The following is a 21,997-nucleotide window of genomic DNA, read 5'->3' as shown; positions in this document are numbered from 1 at the left end:
ATCTTCCGTAGCGGGCGATGGCGGTGTCAGGGACGTAAAAACGGGTTGATAGCCGGGACTGGAGAGCAAAAATGTAGTCGGGGTCAGAAACGGGTCGTAGCCGGAGACAAAGGGGAGCAGAAACGGGACAGGCGGGGATCAGGGTCGACAAAGGCTTGCCTTGTATACACAGAGGTTCGCAGACGGACTGACACAGGGGACCGACAGGACTAGGTTCAAATAGTGACAGAGAGGCAATAAGAGCCTGCAGCGGTTGGCGGCAGATGAGCGGGCATGACAAATGTTTTTACAGTAGAATAAGGGATATTATACCCAATATGAACAACAATTACAACAACAATATGGCACATCCTGGTAGTCCTGGTAGTCAAGACATTTGTTATATTTTTTGCGTGTGGTACCAAGTATTTTTAACTCACCCTCTCTCTCTCTCTCTCTGTCTCTCTCTCTCTCTCTCTCTCTCTCTCTCTCTCTCTCTCTCTCTCTCTCTCTCTCTCTCTCTCTCTCTCTCTCTCTCTCTCTCTCTCTCTCTCTCGAATTGGGCGTTTACTGTCCTGTTTTTTGTTTTTTCAAGAACTTAGTCTAGACCCAAAATTCTGTTTTGTACATTCAGTGCCCAGTTTTTGCACCCCAAACTAGTCCAGAGCCTAAATTCTCTATTAGACATTTAGTGCCTTGTTTTTCTGTTCCAGACCTTAAATTCTTGATTGCACAGTGCCCTGTTCTTGTACCCCAAACTAGTCCGTACCCGATATTCTCTATTTTGTTTCATCTTTTTACCCTAAATTAGCCGAGATCTGAAATTCTCAAGTGTAGGTTTAGTGCCCTGTTTTTGTGCCCTAACTTTTTTCAGACGCAAAATATTCTATTGGACATTTATTGCCCAGTTTTTATACCCTAACGTAGTCCAGATCCAAAATTTATTGGATGTTCTTAGTGCCTTGTGTTTGTACCCCTATCATGCCCGGACCCCAAACATTCCATTGAACGTTTAGTGCCCTAAATTTGTACCCTAAATTAGTCCAGACATGAACTTCTCGATTGTACGTTTAGTGCCCTGTTTTTGGACCCCAACTTAGTCAAGACCTTAAATTCTCTTGAACATTTAGTGCCTTATTTTCTACACTAATCTGGTCAAGACCCTAAATTCTCAATTGCACAGTGTGCTGTTCTTGTACCCTAAACTAGTCCAGATCCGGGATTCTTTATCAGACATGCCCTGTGTTTCTACCCTTACTAAGCCCAGGCAAAATTTCCCATTGAATGACCTGTTTTGGTAGTCCAGACCTAACTTTAAGATATTTACTAATCCAGAGGAAGTAAACCAAAGTACTTCCCACTTTGTCTTTTCTGTTCTGCCTACTTATGCAGTGGATGTAATCTGGTCAGCATAAAAAAGCGAGAAATGGGTTTCCAACAAATAATTGAGCAAGTAGACGGACATGAATCATTCCCCTGCACGAAAGCCGTAATGACACTCAAGGTGAGGGAAATGCAGCCCGCGGGTTATCAATCATCTTGGACACTGACTGGAATCATCTCACTGCGGGTTTTATTTCAAATTCAAAGCAAAAACTTCATTTAAAATGGAACGGAACTCCTTAGACGACTGTTTTTGAAGAACCTCAACTTCTAATGTCAAATAGCGTTTGTTCGGGGGCTTAAAATCTTTAAAAATGCTTGAATTGTAACGTTGTGTTTCCAAGGTGCTTGCATTTTGGGTGAATTGCTTGTAAATGCTTGCAATTGTTGTCATGTTTCTCTGCAGGCTGACTACAGTGACCACGCATTAAATAAAGTTAAAAAAACAAAACAAGTATGTTTAAAAATGACACCAACTAACCTAGATGGTAAGGCGCCCGCTTTGAGACTGGGAGGTCGGTGGTTCGCGCCCCGGCCGAGTCATTCCTAAGACTTAAAAAGTGGTCGGCGGCGCCCTCTGTTGGCTGCGGCTGCATCGGCTCGCTACAACGGGTCAGGTGCAATCGACATTTCGTTCTGTGTACATTGTTACACAGAATGACAATACAAGGAAATTATTATTATATTATTATTATTATTCTGTTGGCTTCACTATGCCATTGCATTTTCTCTTTTTTTCACGGCAGCTGACATTAGTTTTTTTGGTGTTGTCATGCAATGCGTCATCACCCTCTAGCGTTTCGCCCAAGGGGATAGGTGAAAGGACAGATTCTCAGTCTCGTCCTGTCCAGTATCTTGCTCAAGTATCCGGTATTGATCCCGTCTGTCTTGTCCTGTCTGGTATCTTGCTCCAGTATCCAGTATCGATCCCGTCTGTCTCGTCCTGTCTGGTATCTTGCTCCAGTCTGCGGTATCCGGTTTTGATCCTGTCTGTCCTGTCCGGTATTCTGCTCGTGTATCCGGTTCGATTCCATCCGTTCCGTCCTGTCCGGTATCTTGCTCGTGTATGCAGTATCCGGTATCGATTACGTCTGTCCTGCCCAGTCCGGTATCGATTCTGTCTGTCTTGCCCTGTCTGGTATCGATCCCGTCTGTCCCGTCCTGTCCGGCATCTTGCTCGTGTATCCAGTATCTGGTATCGATCCCGTCTGTCCTGTCCGGTTTCAATCTTGTCTGCCTCTGGCTTCCTGTTTTTCCACACCTGACTTCTCTGTCTCACTTCTTCCGCCCAGCGATTGCCGAATCACTGGTGTTTGTGTTAACGCGCATGACTGCCCCATTCCCGTAAAATAAAGCATGTGTGAAAACGTTACACGTCTGGGTCCTCCGTCTGTTCGGGGTCTGACAAAAAGAATAAATACAATGGCTTTGCAAGAAAATGGTCTCGCACATATCACGTTTTAATACTTCCAGTAGCACTTTAGAATACATTTCCTTTTTTCAAAGTCATGTCTGGTTGTGTCTATTTGGTTAAATTCTATAAGAAAACTATCAATAATTGAGTTGTGGTAAATTGATTGCATTTATATATCACTTTACCAGTCATTGAGGCGCTCCAAGACACTTTACCCATTCACACACACTCAAACATCCATAGCGGAGTCAGAGGCATCAGAGGCATTAGGGGTTCGTCATTTAACTCGGAGAAGCCGGGAATCGAACCTCCGACCTCTTTGGTCCCAAGATGACCGCTGACCAGCTGCTAAAATGTATTTTTTGTGGAAGGTAAAGGATTTTATACATTTGACTATAAAGAATTTCATACGATTAGCTACAAGTTACATATACTCAGTTTAATGCAATGAAGATTTTCACTGACTGGGATTTAGTTCAATGTACAAAAACAGGGCAGGCTGGTAGAAGATGTTGTTTACAGGGCGAGACGTATTGCTGATAGCACATCAGCACTCCCAGACGTTGTTGACGCAGAACGGCGTTGTTTTGGGAAGCCAGACATCAAGGGGCTGTTGTGAGAACGTTGGGCGCAAACAACCGCTTGGCACGCCCATGGGAGGAGCCGAGACGCCATCTTGCGGGAAGACGTGGGCCAATAAGAGAAAGCTAAAGGACTTCAGAAGGAGGCTTCACACACACACACTTCAACGTCACTTTTTCATCCGTCTCCTGAGTACACTTAGTTCTTCTGTTAGGAAAAATAAACATCGGCTCCCGTGTGAAATGTCGGCTTTCCTGGTCATTATTCTCTCAAGGAACGAGCGCGTATAATTGGATGAATGTAGGTCGTGTTTGGTTAATGGAGTCGGATAACTAAATTGAATAATTTAATAACCGGGACATTTTGTTAGTTAATTCCAACAAAAGTCTGTATGTTAAAAATGTAATTTTCTTTAATTCCGATGCATTATGCTGGCAAGAAATGAGATACGCCGGATAAATATTGCATCATTTGTGTTGAAAACATTTTTATGACAGTAATAAACAGGTTTTCTTAATTCCCGGTTGGATTTTTCTGGGAATGAATGAGCCATGCCAAATGCATGTCACGCTACTCAAACGCCCGCTCGTTCAACTCTGACTGGGCAAACCCAAAAGTGACTCAGGTTTACGCATCAGTCGCGCGGGTAACCGCAAAACCTGCGCGCACTCGCTTCAACGCGGCACTCGAACTCACTTTTTGTGACTCACTCGCCATCCGGATTTCAATTTTCAGTCCACAAATCATGCGTATTCCGCGCGTCTCCGAGACAAAGTTCCAGGCTAGGAAACTTTTTGGAAAAGCGGCTCTTTCGGCTCGACTCATTAAAAAGAGCAAGCGGCTCTTAAGATTGTTTTGTTGCTAAATGACCATCAATCCATCCATTATCTGCACCTCTTATCCTCATTAGGGTCGCGGGGGTGCTGGAGCCCATCCCAAATAGACTCAAATAAACAAGTTCATTTTGACAATTTCCACAAGCTGTTTTTTTTTTTTTAAATTGTTTTGGGGCGGCGGGTATTTCTTGTCATTTTTGGTCGTTTTCTCTTCATTTGTTTTGAAACATTTGGGGAGGGGGGCTATATTTTATATATATATATATATATATATATATATATATATATATATATATATATATATATATATATATATATATTTGTTGTATTTTTTTTAAACTTCATTTTGTTTTTTTTTGTCAGTTTTTGTTTGTATTTGTTGAAATTATTCAAAAGCATAACTTTTTTCCCAACAATGTCAACATGATCTTTTTTATTTTTGGCAATTTGTGTGCGTTCTTTTGGTCATTTTTGGTCATAGTTTGTCATGATTACTGATGGAAATCACTGGTGCCCACTCATTTGGCGGCAACTGCCGCGGGTTCTGATTGGCTCCCTGTCACTATTTGAACCCAGTCCTGTCAGTCCCCTGTTGCCAGTCCATCTGTGAACCTCAGTGTATACTAGGCGAGCCTTTTTTCGACCTTAACTCCCACCTTTCTCGTTTTTGCTACCGTCTGTCTCCGGCTACGACCCATTTTGATCCTGACCACGTCTGCTCTCCCGTCCCAGGTAACGCCATCTTTTTGTCCCCGACTACGTCTACTCTCCCGTTCTGGCTCACAACCCATTTTTGATCCGGACTACCTCTACTCTCCCGTCCCGGCTTACGACTCATTTCTGACCCCGACTTGCTCTCCCAGTCCCGGCCACCGACCAGTTTGTCCGTCCTTGACACTGCCATCGCTCGCTACGGAAGATCCACTTCCGTGTTCAGATCACAACCCGAGTACCAGAGCGACTTGCTTCCCGCGTCCAGCGAACACCGGATCGTGGCCGCAGCTCTTTCTCTCTCTTTCAATAAAACTTGTGGTGAAACGTAACGCAATTGGGTCCTGTTTCCGTTCTGGCCCTGACATAGTTTGGTTATTTCCTGGTCAATTTTTTTTCATATTTTTCGACTTTTTCGTGTTTTTTTTGTCACATTTTGGTGGATTTCTAGTCAATTTCTTTTATTTCTTTTATTTACCATTTATTCTTGGTTTCCTAGACGGTTTTGTTCCTTTTGGGTAATCTTTTTGCTTTGTTTTTTTGGTTTTTGTTTTCATTTTTTATTGTTTTTTGTTCAAATGACTTAAAAATGATCAAATTGTTTTGGAAAATTACCAAAAGTTTGTTCCTTCAACAATTTTTGTTTGTTTAGACTCAATTCTTGTCATATTTGGATCGATTTATGGTCACCATTTGTTTGGTTTTCTTAGACCATTTTTATATTTTTCCGCGTTATTTCATGTTACATTTTGAGGTTTTTTTTCAGGATAACTTTTGTTCATTTTGGTAGTTTTTTTTTAATCATTTTTTGATTGTTTTTGTTGAAATTATTTAAAAATGAAAATTTAGTTTTGGAATTTTTTTTTTCGTTTTTAGTCGTTTCTTGTCATATTTTAATTGTTTTCTGGTCAACATTTGATTTTTTTTGACCATTTTAATTTCTATTTTTTACATTTTTGGGGGGAGGAGGTAATATCTTGTATTTTTTTTCTCAGTCAAATTCCTTTTTGTTTTCTGGACCACTTTTGTTCGTTTTGGTTGCTTTTTGGCTCATTTATAATCTTTTTTTTTGTTGAAATTACTGAAAATTGAACCATTTTGGGGGGAACATTTCCACAGGTTTGTTTTTTTGACATTTCTTGTTTGTTTTTAGTTGTTTGTTGTCATATTTGGATCGTTTTCTGTCAACATTCGTTCGTTTTTGGGACCAAATGTATTAGGTTTTTTTTTGTCATTTTTGGACATATACTTTGGTTGTTTCCAAGTCAAGTTTTTGTTCATTTTCAGTTAATTTTTGTTTGTGTTTTTTTTCCGGGTCATTTCTTGTCACATTTTAGATTGGTTCCTGGTCAACTTTTAGTCGTTTCTGGCAAATTATTTTTTGTATTTTGAGTCGTTTCTTGGATTGAATTGACTTAAGTTGTCATTTTGGTTGTTTCCTGGTCATTTGAAACAACTCATTCAAAGTCTACAACTTCCATCCATCCATTATCTGCACCGCTTATCCTCATTAGGGTCGTGGGCAGGGGACACCATCAACTTTTTGCCAGCCAGTCGCAGGGCACACAGTAACAGACAACTCACTCGCTCATTCAACCCTAGGGAAGATTTGGACCGGACAAATAACCTGATATGCATGTTTTTGGAATGTGGGAGGAAAGTGGAGGAAACCCACGCAAGCACAGGGAGAACATGCAAACACCACACAGGAGGTTCGATCTCATGACCTGAGAACACACGCACTAACCACTGCCCCGCCCTGCTGCCCTTAAACAACATGATATCCTTCAAAAAAAAATCATATGAACCAATCACAAGGGAATTGACTCCTGATTAGTGTCGTTCACTTGAAAGAGTCATCTCATGAAGCATTTCGTTCACCAACGACACATCACACACGAGCGGGAGTCACCGCAAACCTGCACGCACTCGTTCCCTTGCGAACAACGCGGCACTCGAAGTCGCGTTGCTTCTTCTCCTGTGACTCATTCGGCATCCAGCAGGTTCTGCAAGAGGACTTGTACCCCCCTTTTTTAATTTTGCCATGTGCGGAGCGAGCGCCGCACCGAGGGGGGACACCGAGCCTATGAAACGGGACGAGGATTACTTTGAAGGGGGTTAGAATTTCCGGGAGTCCACTTCAAGTCGGATCCAGGACCTCGGGACCCCGCCAGGATGTCGTGGTCGTGGCTGGCGTACACCGGGATGGAGGTCCTTATCGCGGTTTTGTCGGTGTTGGGCAACGTGCTGGTGGTCTGGGCGGTCCGCATCAACCGTTCTTTGCGGGACACCACCTTCTGCTTCATCGTGTCTTTAGCCTTGGCTGACATTGCGGTGGGTGCGCTCGTCATCCCCTTGGCGGTCACTATGAGCGTCGGGCTCCGGACGCATTTCTACAGTTGCCTGCAGGTCGCCTGCACCGTCCTGGTGCTCACCCAAAGTTCCATTCTGGCCCTGCTGGCCATCGCCATCGATCGCTACCTGAGGGTCAAGATACCCATGAGGTAGGTAAACATACCTGTCAAGCTCCAGGGCTCCATGCCCTTACAAACTGTCGTATGTTCTCTTACAAATTACAAAATAACCATTTTTTTTTCCAAACGTGTTTATTTGTGTAGTTTAACATGTTATATAGTACATGTGTTTTGTTATTTCATATATATTGTTCATTAACATTTTGTTGTGAGATCCTGAGTTGCTCGACATGATTGAGGTTTATTATAAAAAAAAGTTCAAAAATGAAGTCGCTTGGACGTTCACCGTAGAAGGAAAAAATTCATGCAAATATAATTAAGTAGAATAATACATTTTCTTATTCAAACTATGAATTCATTTTCTGCATTAAATTATTGTTGGTAATATACCGGTTCAAGGGATAACCATAAACCTCTTTTTTCGTTTTCTCCTTTTATACTTCCTTTTTTCCTTAACTTCTTTATACAACATAATTATTCGTAATAGAATGCATTAAAGCAAGTGAGCCGTTTGAGAGCCGGCTCTCTTTAATGAATTGAGCCAAAAAAGCCGGTTCTCTAAAAACAGACGGACTTCCTTTCACTACACAACTGCCACATGGAATCCGAAGGAAAGGGTTGCGCCCACGATCCGGGGATTGCTGGACCCAGGAAGCAGGTCGCTCTGAAGGCGGAAGTGGGACTTCTGTGGCGAGTGATGGCGGTGTCGAGAACGGAAAAAACGGGTCAGAAGCTGGGATAGAAAAGCAAAAACGTGGTCAAGATCGGAAACAAGTCGAAAGCCAGGAGAGGAGAGTAGACGTGGTCGAGATAAAAAAACGCATCGTTATTCGGGACGGGAGAACAGACGTGGTCGAGATCAAAACAGATCGTAGCGGGAGACAAGCAGGAGAAAAAAAACGGGACAGGCGAAAAAAGGGCTTTCCATGTAAAAACAGAGATTCGCAGACGGACCGACAAAAGGGGACTGACAGGACAGAGTTTAAATACAGACAGGCAGCCAATCTGTCAACAAGCTGCAGCTGGCGCCATACGGGCTGGGCCAATTGGGCGCCATGGCAACCATGACAGTTGAAGTTTTTCCGTTTTCCCTTGCCCTCATGTAGGTTTTAGATCATTCCCCGGTGTAATAATTGTCTGTAATAATAGTCTGGTTCGCAATAATTTGTGCAGCCCTTTGAGACTCTTTGTGATTAAGGGCCAAACAAATAAACATGACTTGACTTGACATATCAAACTGGGTGCCTTTTGTGCTAATTAGTGACAAAAAATATCTCTCAGATTGAACATGGTTGTACACCCCTGCTCTAATGACAAAACAAAAATGGGACCAACCCAAATATGGGCATAGCCAGCCCATTTTGGGGGGGTCCTCAAGCACCCCCAAATTTAACCCAAACACCCCCGAAATGATAGCATTTTAAAACCCATCTTTTCTTTTATAAAGGACAGAATAGGCTTAAAAATGATGTAAAACGCTTTGTATAAAAAAGGCAAAACAAAACAAAATTTTGAACAACTCAGCATCAGAATTACCCCACTGCCTTGAAATGGTTTAGTCCATTTAATTCTTAGCACCTCCTCTGTTGCTCGGCTAGTGTTACTTGCAGCATAACGCCGGAGTCTGTGGAGGCTCAAGCGTATTACAGTGAGAATATATTTTACAGTGGTTATCTATTTTATTTTACTACCCAATACATTAATTTGTTATCATGAACAGATGCTAGCCCTCAATGAGAAGATTCAATGCATTACGCTAAACATCGAATCGTGGTGTTTCTGCTAACCAAAAAGTGTAATGTGTCACGGTTGCCATGGCGCCCAATTGGCCCCGCCCATGTGGTGCCAGCTGCGGCTTAATAGATTGGCTTTCTTTCTATATAAGTTCAGTGTTCTCACCCTCTGTTTGTCAGTCCGCCAACGATCTGCTGCCCCGCAAGAAGTGGTTTTCGTCTCAGTTCTGTTCCTGTTGGTATTTCCTGTCTGGTATTCTTCCAGTTTATTTTGTCCTGTTTAATTTCGGTTTCTAATCTTGTTTCCGTCTATTTTTGTCCTGTTTATTGTTTTCTCCAGTTTTCGTTTCCGTCTAGTTTCTCCTGTTTATTTTCGATATCCTGATTCATTTTCTATCCTGTCTGTCCTGTCCTGTTCAGTATCGACCCCATCTGTCCGATATCTGCTCCGGCAATCGGTATTCCATGCCAGACCGCTGCCTAACGTGCATGACTCCTCACTTCCCGTAAAATAAAAGGCTTGTGTGAGAAAGTCACGCGTTTGGGTCCTGATCCTTTTCTGGTTCCTGACATAATGTGATGTTCACAAATGGGAAGTGACACTTCCGAACAGTGCTCAATGAGCCGGAATCACTTTAAGTGTAATGAGAACGATTATTTTTACCAGTCGGAAACTCTGTGTGCTCAGCACCCCTAAAGCTCTGAACCTAAAACCCCCCCTGAGCCCAATGCTTGGGTCAATCTGACATACTTTTCTTGGTCGTTTTACACAAAAAAAATCCACATTGTTTGGGTTGTCCTCAACCAGGAGATCCAAACACAGCCCGGGGGCCAGGTGCCGCCTGTGGGACGACATTGTGAGGCCCCCTGGCCCTAATATGCAAGTCTAATGGAAGAGGTTCATAAAGATGTTTCTGTGATTTTTTTTCCCTTGTGTTATGATTCTGTTATGTCATGATTACTGATGCGAAGCAACTGTGCCCGCTCATTTGGCGCCAACCGCCGCGGGTTCAGATCGGCTCCCTGTCACTATTTGGACCCGGTCCTGTCAATCCCCTGTTGTCAGTCCGTCTGCAAACCTCAGTGTATACTAGACAAGCCTTTTTCGCCCCTGACTCCCATCCACCCATTTTTGCTCCCGTCTGTCTCCGGCTATGACCCATTTTGGTCCCGACCACGTCTGCTCTCCCGTCCCGGCTTACGACCCGTTTCTGACGCCGACCACGTTTTTTTTCTCCTGTCCAGGTCCTGACAATCTGTTATAATCTTCACTGTAACTGCGCTTAGTAATGTTTAACACGTATTTTAGAAAACTTAGAAATATTTTTCTGTTTTGGGCAAAAAAAGGAAGAAAAGGAAAGGGTGCAGTGTGCAATTTGGTCACTTATAGTATCCTTAATTTGTAGTCTTCCTTATGCTTGGTAGCGCTCGTTAGCATCTACAACAAAGCGAGATCTAGTGGTCAAATATTAATCAGTGTCCCTTTAACAAAATAACCCTGATTGCTAAGCATAAACAAACCAATTTTAGGGGTATGATTTTAAACAAAAATCACCGTTTCTGCAAAATTCTCATGTACAAATTAACATTGCACAATTTTGTGGTGCACTTATTGAGTTAGTCCATTTTTTTTTCATTTGGGTTAACTTTGAACCCAATTGTTTTTAGAGTGAAAATGCAGCTGTAATGTCAGTAATCGGACCCAAGCGCAACCTATAAGCTCTGTCGTGCTTTTAATGATTACACTGTAAACAACATTGTAATTTACATTGTAAACATTCCATAAAGCACAAAAAGTACAACAAATAAATGACACAAAACTGAGCAACATTTTTGACTCGGAAGCAACAATATATTCTCTGGTTCCACACTTTAAGATATAGATTTAAGATACAATAAGCAAAATGATCATACATGTAACATAGAAGTTCATATATTCTCTTATTTTACCACAAGGCATTTGCTGATGTTGTTAACAAAATGTGGGTCACTCACTCAAAGGAGTAGAAGGTAGGAACCAATATGCGGAACTATATATCTGTGTTATTAGCTGACTGGGTAAATTAAAGGTAAAGCCCATTCTGGTATGAATTTTGGGAGGTAATTCGACCAATAGCAGACAGGCATCTTCGAGATGTAACTCATATCCACAAAAAATTGAATTTTACATTTTTTGCAAGCAAAATAATTTGTTGTTGGTCCCCGCAGCTACAAAAGGGTGGTAACCCCTCAGCGAGCGGGCTGGGCAGTGCTGCTGTGCTGGCTGGTTTCCCTCCTGGTGGGCCTGACGCCCATGCTAGGTTGGAACAACCTGGAGAGCCTGCGCCGCAACGGTTCCCTGCTCAGTGGAGACCTGCTGGTGGAGTGCCAGTTTGAGACGGTCATCAGCATGGACTACATGGTTTACTTCAACTTTTTTGGATGGGTGCTACCGCCGCTGCTACTCATGCTGCTCATCTACGCGGAGATCTTCTACATGATCCACAAACAGCTTAACAAGAAGGTGAGGATAAAGGGAAATGACATGTACTGGAGTCTCAGATTTAGACATCAGCTGTTTAACTCGATCGTGACACGCTCAGGTGTCGCTGACTGTCTTGTCAGAGTGTTCGCTGTCGTTTCGTGCTTCAATTGTTGTCAGCTCGCCATCAATGTCACATCTTGTTTTCTCTGAACTTGTTCAAGTGCTGTGAAGTCTTCTTAGTTAACTCACTCTTTCTCTGTTTATTTTCTTTTGTACAAGCCTGTTTGTCTGTCGATCAGTCGGTTTTTCGGTCTATCTGTCTGTCGGTCTATCTGTCGTTCAATCTGACGGTCTGTCTTTCTGCCTGCCAGTTTGTCTGTCAGTCAGTCTCTCGTTCTGTTGGTCCGTCTGTCCGACTATCTGTCAGTCTGCCGGTCGGTCTATATGTCTCTTCATCAGTGGTTGGTCTTTATCTCTTTTGATGATATGTCTGTCTGTCAGTCTGGCTGACAGACAGACAGCAGTCAGCTGTAAGTATGTTGGTCTCTGTCTTTCAAGGGTCAATCCGGTGGATCGTCGGACCCTCGATCAGTCTGTCAGTCAATCCGTCGGTTTGTCGGTCGTCTGTCGGTCTGTTGATTAGTCTTTCCAACTATCAGTCACTTCGTCTGTCTGTCAGCCGGTCTATTTGTCTGTCCGTCTATCGGTGGTTGGTCTGTCATTCAGTCTGTCGGTCAGTCTGTCCGTTGGTCAGTCTGTCTGTTGGTCTGTCGGTCGGTCTGTCAGTCTGTTGGTCAGTCTGTCCGTTAGTCAGTCTGTCTGTTGGTCTGTCGGTCGGTCTGTCAGTCTGTTGGTCAGTCTCTCCAACTATAGGTCACTTTGTCGGGCTGTCCGTCGGTCTATTTGTCTGTCCATCAGAGATTTTTTGGTCTGTCAGTCTGTGGGTCGGTCAGTCAGCTCCCTGTGCGTCGGTCTGTCTGTCTGTCAACGGTCGGTCTGTCGGTCCGTCAGTCAATCTGTTTATAAATGGGTAAGTCTGTCCATCCGTTAGACTCTCCTTCCGTACGTATGTCCGTCAATAATGGGACGCAAATATCAACCAAACCATATTTTGGACAAGCCCAACCATGCTTATTTATTTCTTTTCTCTCAGGTGACTGTGAGCCACGCGGACCCGAGCCATTACTTTGGCAAGGAACTAAAGCTAGCCAAGTCTTTGGCGCTGGTCCTGCTTCTGTTTGCCGTCAGCTGGCTGCCGCTGCACATTCACAACTGCGTCACTTTCTTTTGCCCCGATTGTCGCAAACCGCCCAGTCTCGTTTTTGTGGCCATTCTCCTCACCCACGGAAACTCGGCCGTTAACCCGATCGTCTACGCCTTCCGCATCAAAAAGTTCCGATCCGCCTTCTGGAGCATCTGGAACCGATACGTCCTTTGCCGAAACCCAGCCGGTCCGATACCTCAGCGGGGAAGTCAGAGGTTGCAGAGTGTCACCAGGAGGTTGAGACAGGAAGACGACGACGATGACGACGTGTGAAACGGCTGTCCAGGGATAATGGATAGATATGGAGGGAAATAAGCTTCTTTGAAAACTCAGCCGAGGATAACATGGCTGGTATAGAAGCCTTGGCGTAGAAACCCAATCCTGCCATATGTAAACTAAATGTATAAACAAATACCTTGGCCATATAAGTAAATGAACACATAAATCCTGAAATACCTAATATGACATCAATGCAATTTATTTATACATTTTTTCATTCATCCATTTCAGTATTAATTATGTTACGTATTTTGTCATGTATTCCGTTGTGCATTTTTTCCTGTATTTTGACCTGTATTTTGTTGCTATTTGTCACAAAATGGCATTCAAATGAGGGGGCTGGTCGAACTGGCTGAGCTTTTCATTCATTGGTTAATTAGTGATGAACAATAGGAGCACTTGTCGAACAACCAATAGGTGAAGTGTTCAGCCAGTTTGATCCGCCCATTTGTTTGAATGACATTTTGTTGTGATAAATTAAGTGATCGATTTAATGAGAAAAAAAAATAAAATAAATACATGACAACAAAATAAATGAAAAAAGACTAAAAATACATAACAAAATACATGAAATAATGACAAAATAACTTGGAAATAAATGACAAAGGAAGCGAATAATAAAAAAAGGCAAAATACCTGAAAAAATGCACGACAAAACAGATAACAAAATGACAGAATACAGGACAAAATAAGAGAGAAAATACAAAACAATAAAATAACAATAAACTTCACAAAACAGTTGACAAAATACATAACAAAATATCATAAAAAAAACATGAAAAACATATGACAAAATACATAACAAAATAAATGACAAATTACACCAAAAGAAACAAGACAAAATACACAATAAAAAAATCTGACAAAATACATTATCAAATACTCTCACGGTTGCCATGGCACCCAATTGACCCCACCGGTGTGGCGGCAGCTGCGGCTCATTGACAGATTGGCTTCCCTTCTATTTAAGCTCAGTACTCTCACACTCGCTTTGTCAGTCCGTCAACAAACCTCTGCCCCGCAAGACGTGGGTTTTGACTCTGTCCGGTTTCCTGCCTGTGTTTCCTGTCCGGTATCGTTCCCATCTATTTTCGTCCTGTTTATTATTGATCTCCAATTCTGTTCCCGTCTAGGTTGTCCTGTTTAATTTCGATATCCAGTTTTGATATCAATCCTGTCTGTCCCGTCCTGTCCGGTATCGACCCCCTCTGTCCGATATCTACTCGTGCAATTGGTATCGATCTCCTCGGCCTCTGGCTTCCTGTCATTCCATGCCAGACTGCTGCGTCTTCCGCCCAACGATCGCCGAATCACTGGCGTTTGGGTTAACGTGCATGACTGCCCCATTTCCCGTAAAATAAAAGCTTGTGTGAGAAACGTCACACATTTGGGTATTCCTCCTGTTCCGGTTCTTGATAAATACACAACTAAATAAACTACAAAATACCCTACAAATTACACAACAAATACACAATAAAATAGATGACAAATGTCACAAGCCAGAAACAGAGACAAGACCCAATAGCGTTCGTTTTACTCTGTTTTATTGAGAAAGAGAGCAGTGCTTGCTTCCACGATCGGATGATCGGCGGTCACGGGTAGCAGATAGCAGGAATGTGGAAGTGGCACTTCCATTTCGATCGAGGATAGTCGTGGGCAGCAGCAAAACAGGTCGATGGCCGGTACGGAAAACGGATCCAGAAACAGGTCGGCAACAGGTATCAGGCAAGAGAAAACAGGGCAGGAGATTGTCGCAAGGTACAGAGCTTGCCTAGCTAAAAACGTAGGTTAACAGGACGGTCTGACGCTGGTAACAGGGAGCCGGGGGGTTTAAAAAGTGCCAGGGAGCCAATCAGCAACAAGGTTTGTTTGCGCCATTGGGGCAGCCGCAAGTGCCCCGAATCAGACAACATATCAAAATACGTGACAAAATAATTGACAAAATAAATGAAACATACATAAGAAAATGACAAAAATCTTCACAAAATAAATGAAAAAAATATCAGAAAATATTTAAAACAAAATACAGGATATAATACATGACGAAACAGATGACAAAACACATCAAAATGCGTGACAAAATACAGTGAAAAATGAAAAAATAAATTACAAAATACAAGACACGATGAATACTGAAATAAATAAATGGCAAAATGCATAAATAAATGAATAAATTGCATTGGTGTCAAATATTTAAGCATAACGTGAAGTATTTATGCGATCATTTACTTATTTGGCATTTATTTGTAGGTATTTATTTATTTATACGTTTATTTCCGCATATGGCAGGATTGCTCCTCAATAAAATCGGAGGAATTTGGAGGGTTTTTTTTTATTTCTAAGGAGCCATTTCTTAAAACTCTTTTGAGGATAACGTGACCGGTCTGAGTGCCTCAGATGGGAATGTTTTTGTTTATGTCTCAAGCACTACCAGGATTTAATGATGATGTCATAAGGGAAAAGGGGCTCTCTGGCAATGTGAAGAACTGGAAACTGAATGCAACAGTACACAGGTTTTTAACACTTTTTACGTGTGTTTTTATTGGTTTGTGTTTTTATTTTGCAAAACAAGTAAGTAACACTATAAAAGATCCTGTTGTAAGAATGCATTGAGGTAAGTAAAATAGTTATTTTTAAGTAAAAATGTCTTGCTCTGTGGGCAGATCATTTTAAGTATCAGTTTTCTTATTTTTTTACAATTCTAATTTCTTGTATTTTGTAAAATAAGTGAAAATAGTAGTATTGATTTGTGATTGTTATAAATTTGTCAGGACCTGAACTGAGACAGGACCCACTTGCGTTACGTTTCTCTCACTTTTATTGGAAGAAAGGAAAGGGCTGCACCCACGATCTGGTGATCGCTGGGCGCGGGAAGCGGGTCCCTCTGAATGTGGAAGTGGAACTTCCGTGGCGAGTAATGGCGGTGTCGGGAAGGGAAAAAAGCGGGTCAGTAGCCGGGACGAGAGAGCAAAAACGTGGTCAGGGTCAGAAGCGAGTCGTAAGCCAGGAAAGGAGAGTAGACGTGGTCAAAGCCGGGGGACAGACGGAAGCAAAAAACAGGTGGGAGTCAGGGTCGAAATAAGGCTTGCCTGGTGTAAACTGAGGTTCGCAGACGGACTGAGATAAGGGGACAGATACGAAAGGGTATAAATAGGGAACGGTAGCAAATCAGGGAGCGGGCATAGTTGATGCACATCGGTAATCATGACAAAATTAAAAGCCCAGTGTGTTATATTTGACCACTAGATGGCACTGTATAATGTAATACGACAAAAAACAGTGCCAAGAGCATAGTGCATAGCAGCAAGATGCCATACAAACATGGCGGCGACTTGTAGGTAGGGATTCCACTGTGTAAAAAATGTCTCGACCTATGAAAAAACAATTAACCTCGGTATGATTGTTCATTCGCCTAGTATTTAAATCGTTTTTTTTTTTTTTTTACTGAATGAAAGTTTTTGTACCACCAGGAGGCACTAAATATGACACACTGTAAGTAAAATTTGAAAAATACTATTGGGATCAGCAATATTTTTCATAATTGTAAATTCATTTACTGATAATCTGTTGATTTTTGAGTGTCTTTTATATGTTAATGTAAAACAAGTAGAAAATAATATTCTTAGTGTTTAACAATTTATTTTTAAGTTTAGATTTTAGTAAAATAAGACAAAAAAATTATAAAATTAGACAAATTATCCACCATCTGCCATATCAGATGATTGTTCTTATTTTGGGTCCTTTAACATATATTAAAAATTGAAATAAGAGGAAAAATGCATTTGAAAATATTAAACCTGTCAGGACCAGAATGGAGACAGGACCCACTCGTGTAACGTTTCTCACAGTTTTATTGGGAAAAAGGGAAAGGAGCGCACACACGATCCGGAGATCGCTCGTCGCAGGGAGTAGGCTGCTCAGACGCAAAAGTGGGACCTCCGTGGCGAGCGATGGCGGTGTCGGGAATGAAGAAAAACAGTCAGTAGCCAGGGTGGAAGAGCAAAAACGTGATCAGAATCAAAAAACAAATCGTTATTCAGTGCGGGAGAACAGACGTGGTTGAGATCAAAACAGGTCGTAATTCGGGATGGGAGACCAGACGTAGTCTAGTTCAAAACAGATCGTGAGGGGAGACTAACAGGAGCAAAAAAAACGGGACGGGCGAAAAAGGGCTTACAGTGTAAAAACAGATTCGCATACGGACCGACAAAAGGTTACTGACAGGACAGAGTTCAAATATTGACAGGGAGCCACTCTGTCAATAAGCTGCGGCTGGGGCCACACAGGCGGGGCCAATTTGGCACCATGGCAACCGTGACAGAAGTTAGCGCCACACGGGCGGGGCCAATTTGCCGCCATGGCAACCGTGACAAAACTAGAAATATAATAAGATAAATATTTAAAATTGTAAGTATTTATTCCAGTATTCAATAACTGCTCAATCACTTAAAAAGTAGGTGCTTATTGAAGCTGCAATTATTATTATTATTTAAAAATGTTCACAATATTTTAATATTTTCTTTGGTAGATTAAAATATTTGGCTTTTTTAAATATCCACTCTATATGTTTTTGTCATTGTTTTCTAACTAAATGAATCAATAAATAAATATAAATATGCAACTTAATATGGATGTAATACTATGTAAATAAATATTGCAACTAGCAATCAAAATAACCTGCTCATAGAAATATTTTAACACTGTTTTGAGTACAATTGTAATTGGAAAGGACAACCTGAAATAAACATTGCAGCATTATAATACATACAATTAAACAATTGCATGACTGCATCATAAATTGGAATATTGTGATAAAGATCTTTCTTTTCTGTGAGTATGATTTACAGTCAGAAGTAATACCTATAATCTGCCATTTTAAAACAAGAAAATACTTCAAATATTCCAGTAGATTTGTAGTGAATCCGGAACCCATAACGCTTTCCCTTTTTTTTTAAACTGGATTAAAGAAAAGTAAATAACTTTATTACACGATTATACCCTTTGAGACAGTGCTGTGTATTCATTCCAAATTTTAACTGACGTTATTTATAAGGTGGGTGAGGGTTTATTTTTTTTTCATGAGTAAAGCCGAATATTGAGAAGGAGAATAAAGAACAAAATGTGGGAAAAAAACTGAAAGGATGCAGCACTTGGAGTTTGGAAAGCTGCTTTTGGATTCTCCCGACGGAGAGTGAATTTATCTCAAAAACATTCTTATCCTCTGAGGCAAAATCTTCTTCATTTCAGTGAGAAATGTCATCCTCTCCCAGAAAAAGAACTTGGAATTGAAGAAAACCACTTTCATCCTGCACTTATCCCTTTTCCCAGTGTGCCGAAGGGAATTATCTTTGCAAGTGTCTCCAAAAAGTACTGAAATCCCGACTCGACGGAAGAACGTTTGTGCTTTTTTAACGAGGGACATCTGACAGTTTCACAAGACTTGTTTCCGTTGTCTGACACTAATGGGGAAGAGCAATCTTTTCAACGTTTTATCTTCAATTGTTTTATCTGATAGAACAACGGGGACATCAGATTATTCTATTTACAATAGGAGAAACTTTGTAAAGCACTATTTAGGTTCACCACAGTGGTGTAATTTCCTGCTAAAATGTACTGAACACATATAATGTCAATGAAAATGGATTCAGAGGTTGGAAAATGTCAGTTTAAATGTGTATTATTGTATTTGAATATTACTATTTATTGGTGGAAAACGTTTTTTAAACCTGGTAAGCCACGCCCACTCGAAAATGCCTTAAGGAATTTTTATTTTTCTATTATTTTTATGTACAAATATGTTATATTTATTTTATTTAATGTATATTTTTATTGCTTTAGTTTTATTTTGTTTCTCTGATAATTTTAATTAGTAGTAGCCAGTCAAGCGTTTCAATACTAAAACGTCATCAGCATGCGCCATCGAATACGGAAGTTGCCCGCGTAAGAACATTGGGCAAAAATTAAATAGACAAAAATTAACTGTTACGTGTTTAAGTTTATAGAATAACTCAAAATTAAACTTTTTGTACTGCCTTTTCAAATAGATTTACTCCATTGAACACACAGAAATTATTCTTATCGGTTTCGGACGTAGCCACGGGACGTCATTTGAACCGCGGGGCATGATATGCAATTTTGCGATAAGAAGTGACGTCAATTTTAATTTTAAAACGTTATTATTTTTAATTTTATTTTGGGTTTATTTTTCAACATTACTGCTGTCAGGTGAGTGCAAAAAATGCTCACAAAAATAATACCTAAATTATTTAGGGTTGGAACCTTGGGACACATGAGCCGCAGGGCACGATTTGTGACTTCGAGAAAAGTTGGGGACGTCGTTTTGGTGACGTAATTGTTTAGAAAAGTATTTTAGTGTTTCTTATATGATGTTACCGCCGACAGGTAGATGATAAAACACGAATAATAACAAGTAAATAAATGGGTACATTTGGAGTCTTGGACACTACTGAACTGTGCAGCACGATTAGCAACTTTGTGAAAAGTAGTGATGTCATTTTCTAATTTGTAATCACTTTCATGAATTTATTTTGTGTTGATTTTTTAAGATAATTGCAAAAACTAACAGAAAAAACTAATAATAAAAATAAAATAAATGGGCGGAGCATTGAGACATCTTTGATCCACCAGGCACGATATGTGACTTCAAGATGAGTGACGTAATTTTTTAATTTGAATACATTATTATAATTTGTTTTTATTGTAGGATGTGACTGCTTTCAGGTGGATTAAAAAAAAACACCATTAATAATAATAATGATAAAAGTTAATAAATGGTTTACGCTTCGATCCTCGGAACACCATTTGAGCTTCTGGACACAATCTGTGATTTCACCAAAAGTAGTGACTTCCATTCCTTTTTTAGAGACATAAATTGTTTTTGTTTTATTATTCAACATAACTGATGTTGGGTGAAAGAATAAAGCCCTTGTCTGAAAAAAAAACCCAAATACATAAAATTAGGGTTTAAGCCTTAGGACAGTATTTGAGCTGCGGGACACGATCTGCGACTTGGTGAAAAGTAGTGACGTCGGTTTATCGTTTAAAGGATTTTCGTTCAGGTTCAGGATTTTCATTCTATGTTACTTCTTTTGGGTAAAATAAAAATAAATATAAAAACCAAAAATTTTGGACCCTCCTGGAGTGAAAACATTGAATGCGTTTCTGAGTGGGCGCGGCTTACGAGGCTGGTACATTTAAATAATAATGGATTTGCGCAAATACCTCGTCGAAATAACACAGTTGCAATTAATAAACTCCATGGTCACTGTATTTAAAAATAGTGTACTTTTTATTGGGTAGCACTTAAAAAAAATAATAGATCCTCTACTGTTTTGATTTAGAAAAGTGAAATATAAAGTGTCATGCAAGAGCATGCGTTTCCTTGAAAAGGCGAAGCAAAGAAAAGAAAAAGAGAAATGTTTCCTGTGGCTTTTCATTTACACCAAATTGAATCCATTCCCTAGGGCGGAAGGACCATAAAACGGGAAACATGGTGTGGAATTAGAAAGGAGGGTGTGAGATGATAAGAACTGGAGATTTTCTTTAACGGGTAAGTGTGAGTGAAATTGAAAATAGTATTTCGGTCATGTAGCTTGTAAAGTAAATTCCTTTTTTAATGGAGCCAACTGGCTTCTTTATAACCCTGGTGTGCAATTAAATCCGTAGCTTGACTATAAAACGCCACAAAACCTCAATCACATTTTGTGTTAACTGCCGAAAAAAACCTTACTTTTCCACATAATAAGAGCAGGATATTTTAAAGAGGTAAAGTTCTATCCCTCTGTAAGACATAAATCGTTCGATTTATGAGGGATAGAACTTTACTACATCCGATGTGGTGATTTACTTTGACTGACAGGCAAACTACTTCTGCTTTTACTCTGGCGTTTTTATGACAGCTTGACAAATGACATTTCAATGAACGCGACTGACCAAAAACAGCCTCTTGGTCTTTGCTGCTGTCTTCTGCTAGTTTTTAAGATACACTTTGTGAAAAGCTTTCAAATAGTTATTCGTGATACCCTTTCCTCTTCCACAATTTGTAATCCGCAATAAAGTAATCAGGTATTTTAATAGTTTGGCGCTCACTGATTTTGGCACCCGAGAAAACACCGTGCTGCGCATGCGCAATACAGAGCTGTCATTGAACAAAGATGCAATGATATAGACAAGGTGGTTCACTATCAAGTGGATTATGTCAAAGAAATTCGGTTTGGGCGATAAGGTGTTCAACCCTCCCCCAAACCTAAACTAAAACCCTAACCCAGGAGTCTGGAACATGGTGCCCGCCGGCCGGATCAGGCCCCCGAGGGATTGAATTAAGGCCGCTAGAAAACACTGAGAGCAGCACGGGAGAAAAACGAGCTGCAATTTTAAATATGTTCAATTGATGCTGCCAAAGCCAGGCGCCACTCACACGGACACCAAAGCTATTTGTCTTTTTCTCTTTCTCTCTCACTCTCATTTTTTCTCTTTTCTTTTCCTTACGGTTTTTCTCTTTTTCTTCTCTTTATTTCAAGTCTCTTTTTTGTTTATCTTCCCCCCTCTCCTTATTTCCCTTATCTCCCTCTCTCTCTCTCTCTCTCTCTCTCTCTCATGTATTTTTTTCTCTCTCTTTGTCAGTCTATATCGTTCTCTCTTTTTTCCTTCTCTCCCTCTTTTCTTCTCTCCCTTTCTCCTCTCTCTATGCCTTTTTCTCCTTTTTAGCTCTTTCTCTTTGTGTCTCTCTGTTTTTTTGTTCCTGTGTTTTTCTTTGTCTCTTTCACTTTATTTCTCTCTTTTATCATTATTATCCGTCTCTCTCTTTCGTTGTCTCTTTCTCTTTCCCTCATTCTAACTCGCTCTCTTGCTCTCTCGC

The 21,997-nt window shown here is 40.8% G+C and overlaps 1 protein-coding gene across 1 annotated transcript; it reads left to right on the top strand.

The window, feature by feature from the left end:
* The first annotated feature begins 6,809 nt into the window (after nt 1-6,809).
* On the top strand, nt 6,810-19,652 carry LOC148363735 (adenosine receptor A1-like). The gene is made up of 3 exons (XM_088337751.1): nt 6,810-7,409; nt 11,321-11,615; nt 12,730-19,652. The coding sequence occupies exons 1-3, from the start codon at nt 7,081-7,083 to the stop codon at nt 13,111-13,113; spliced, it is 1,008 nt and encodes a 335-aa protein (XP_088193877.1). The 5' UTR covers nt 6,810-7,080; the 3' UTR covers nt 13,114-19,652.
* The last annotated feature ends 2,345 nt before the right edge of the window (nt 19,653-21,997 follow it).

Source organism: Urocampus carinirostris, chromosome 6 (assembly GCF_059441175.1).
Source record: "Urocampus carinirostris isolate Australia breed hairy pipefish chromosome 6, RoL_Ucar_1.0, whole genome shotgun sequence".
Lineage (NCBI taxonomy): Eukaryota > Metazoa > Chordata > Actinopteri > Syngnathiformes > Syngnathidae > Urocampus > Urocampus carinirostris.
The sequence above is the reverse complement of the archived record's forward strand: the minus strand, read 5'-3'. Positions and strand labels throughout refer to the sequence as shown.

Coding starts and splice junctions, on each gene's coding strand:
- LOC148363735 (XM_088337751.1), top strand. CDS start 7,081: ATGTCGTGGTCGTGGCTGGCGTACACCGGGATGGAGGTCCTTATCGCG. Junction 7,410..11,320: donor AGGGTCAAGATACCCATGAG/GTAGGTAAACAT, acceptor TGGTCCCCGCAG/CTACAAAAGGGTGGTAACCC. Junction 11,616..12,729: donor ACAAACAGCTTAACAAGAAG/GTGAGGATAAAG, acceptor CTTTTCTCTCAG/GTGACTGTGAGCCACGCGGA.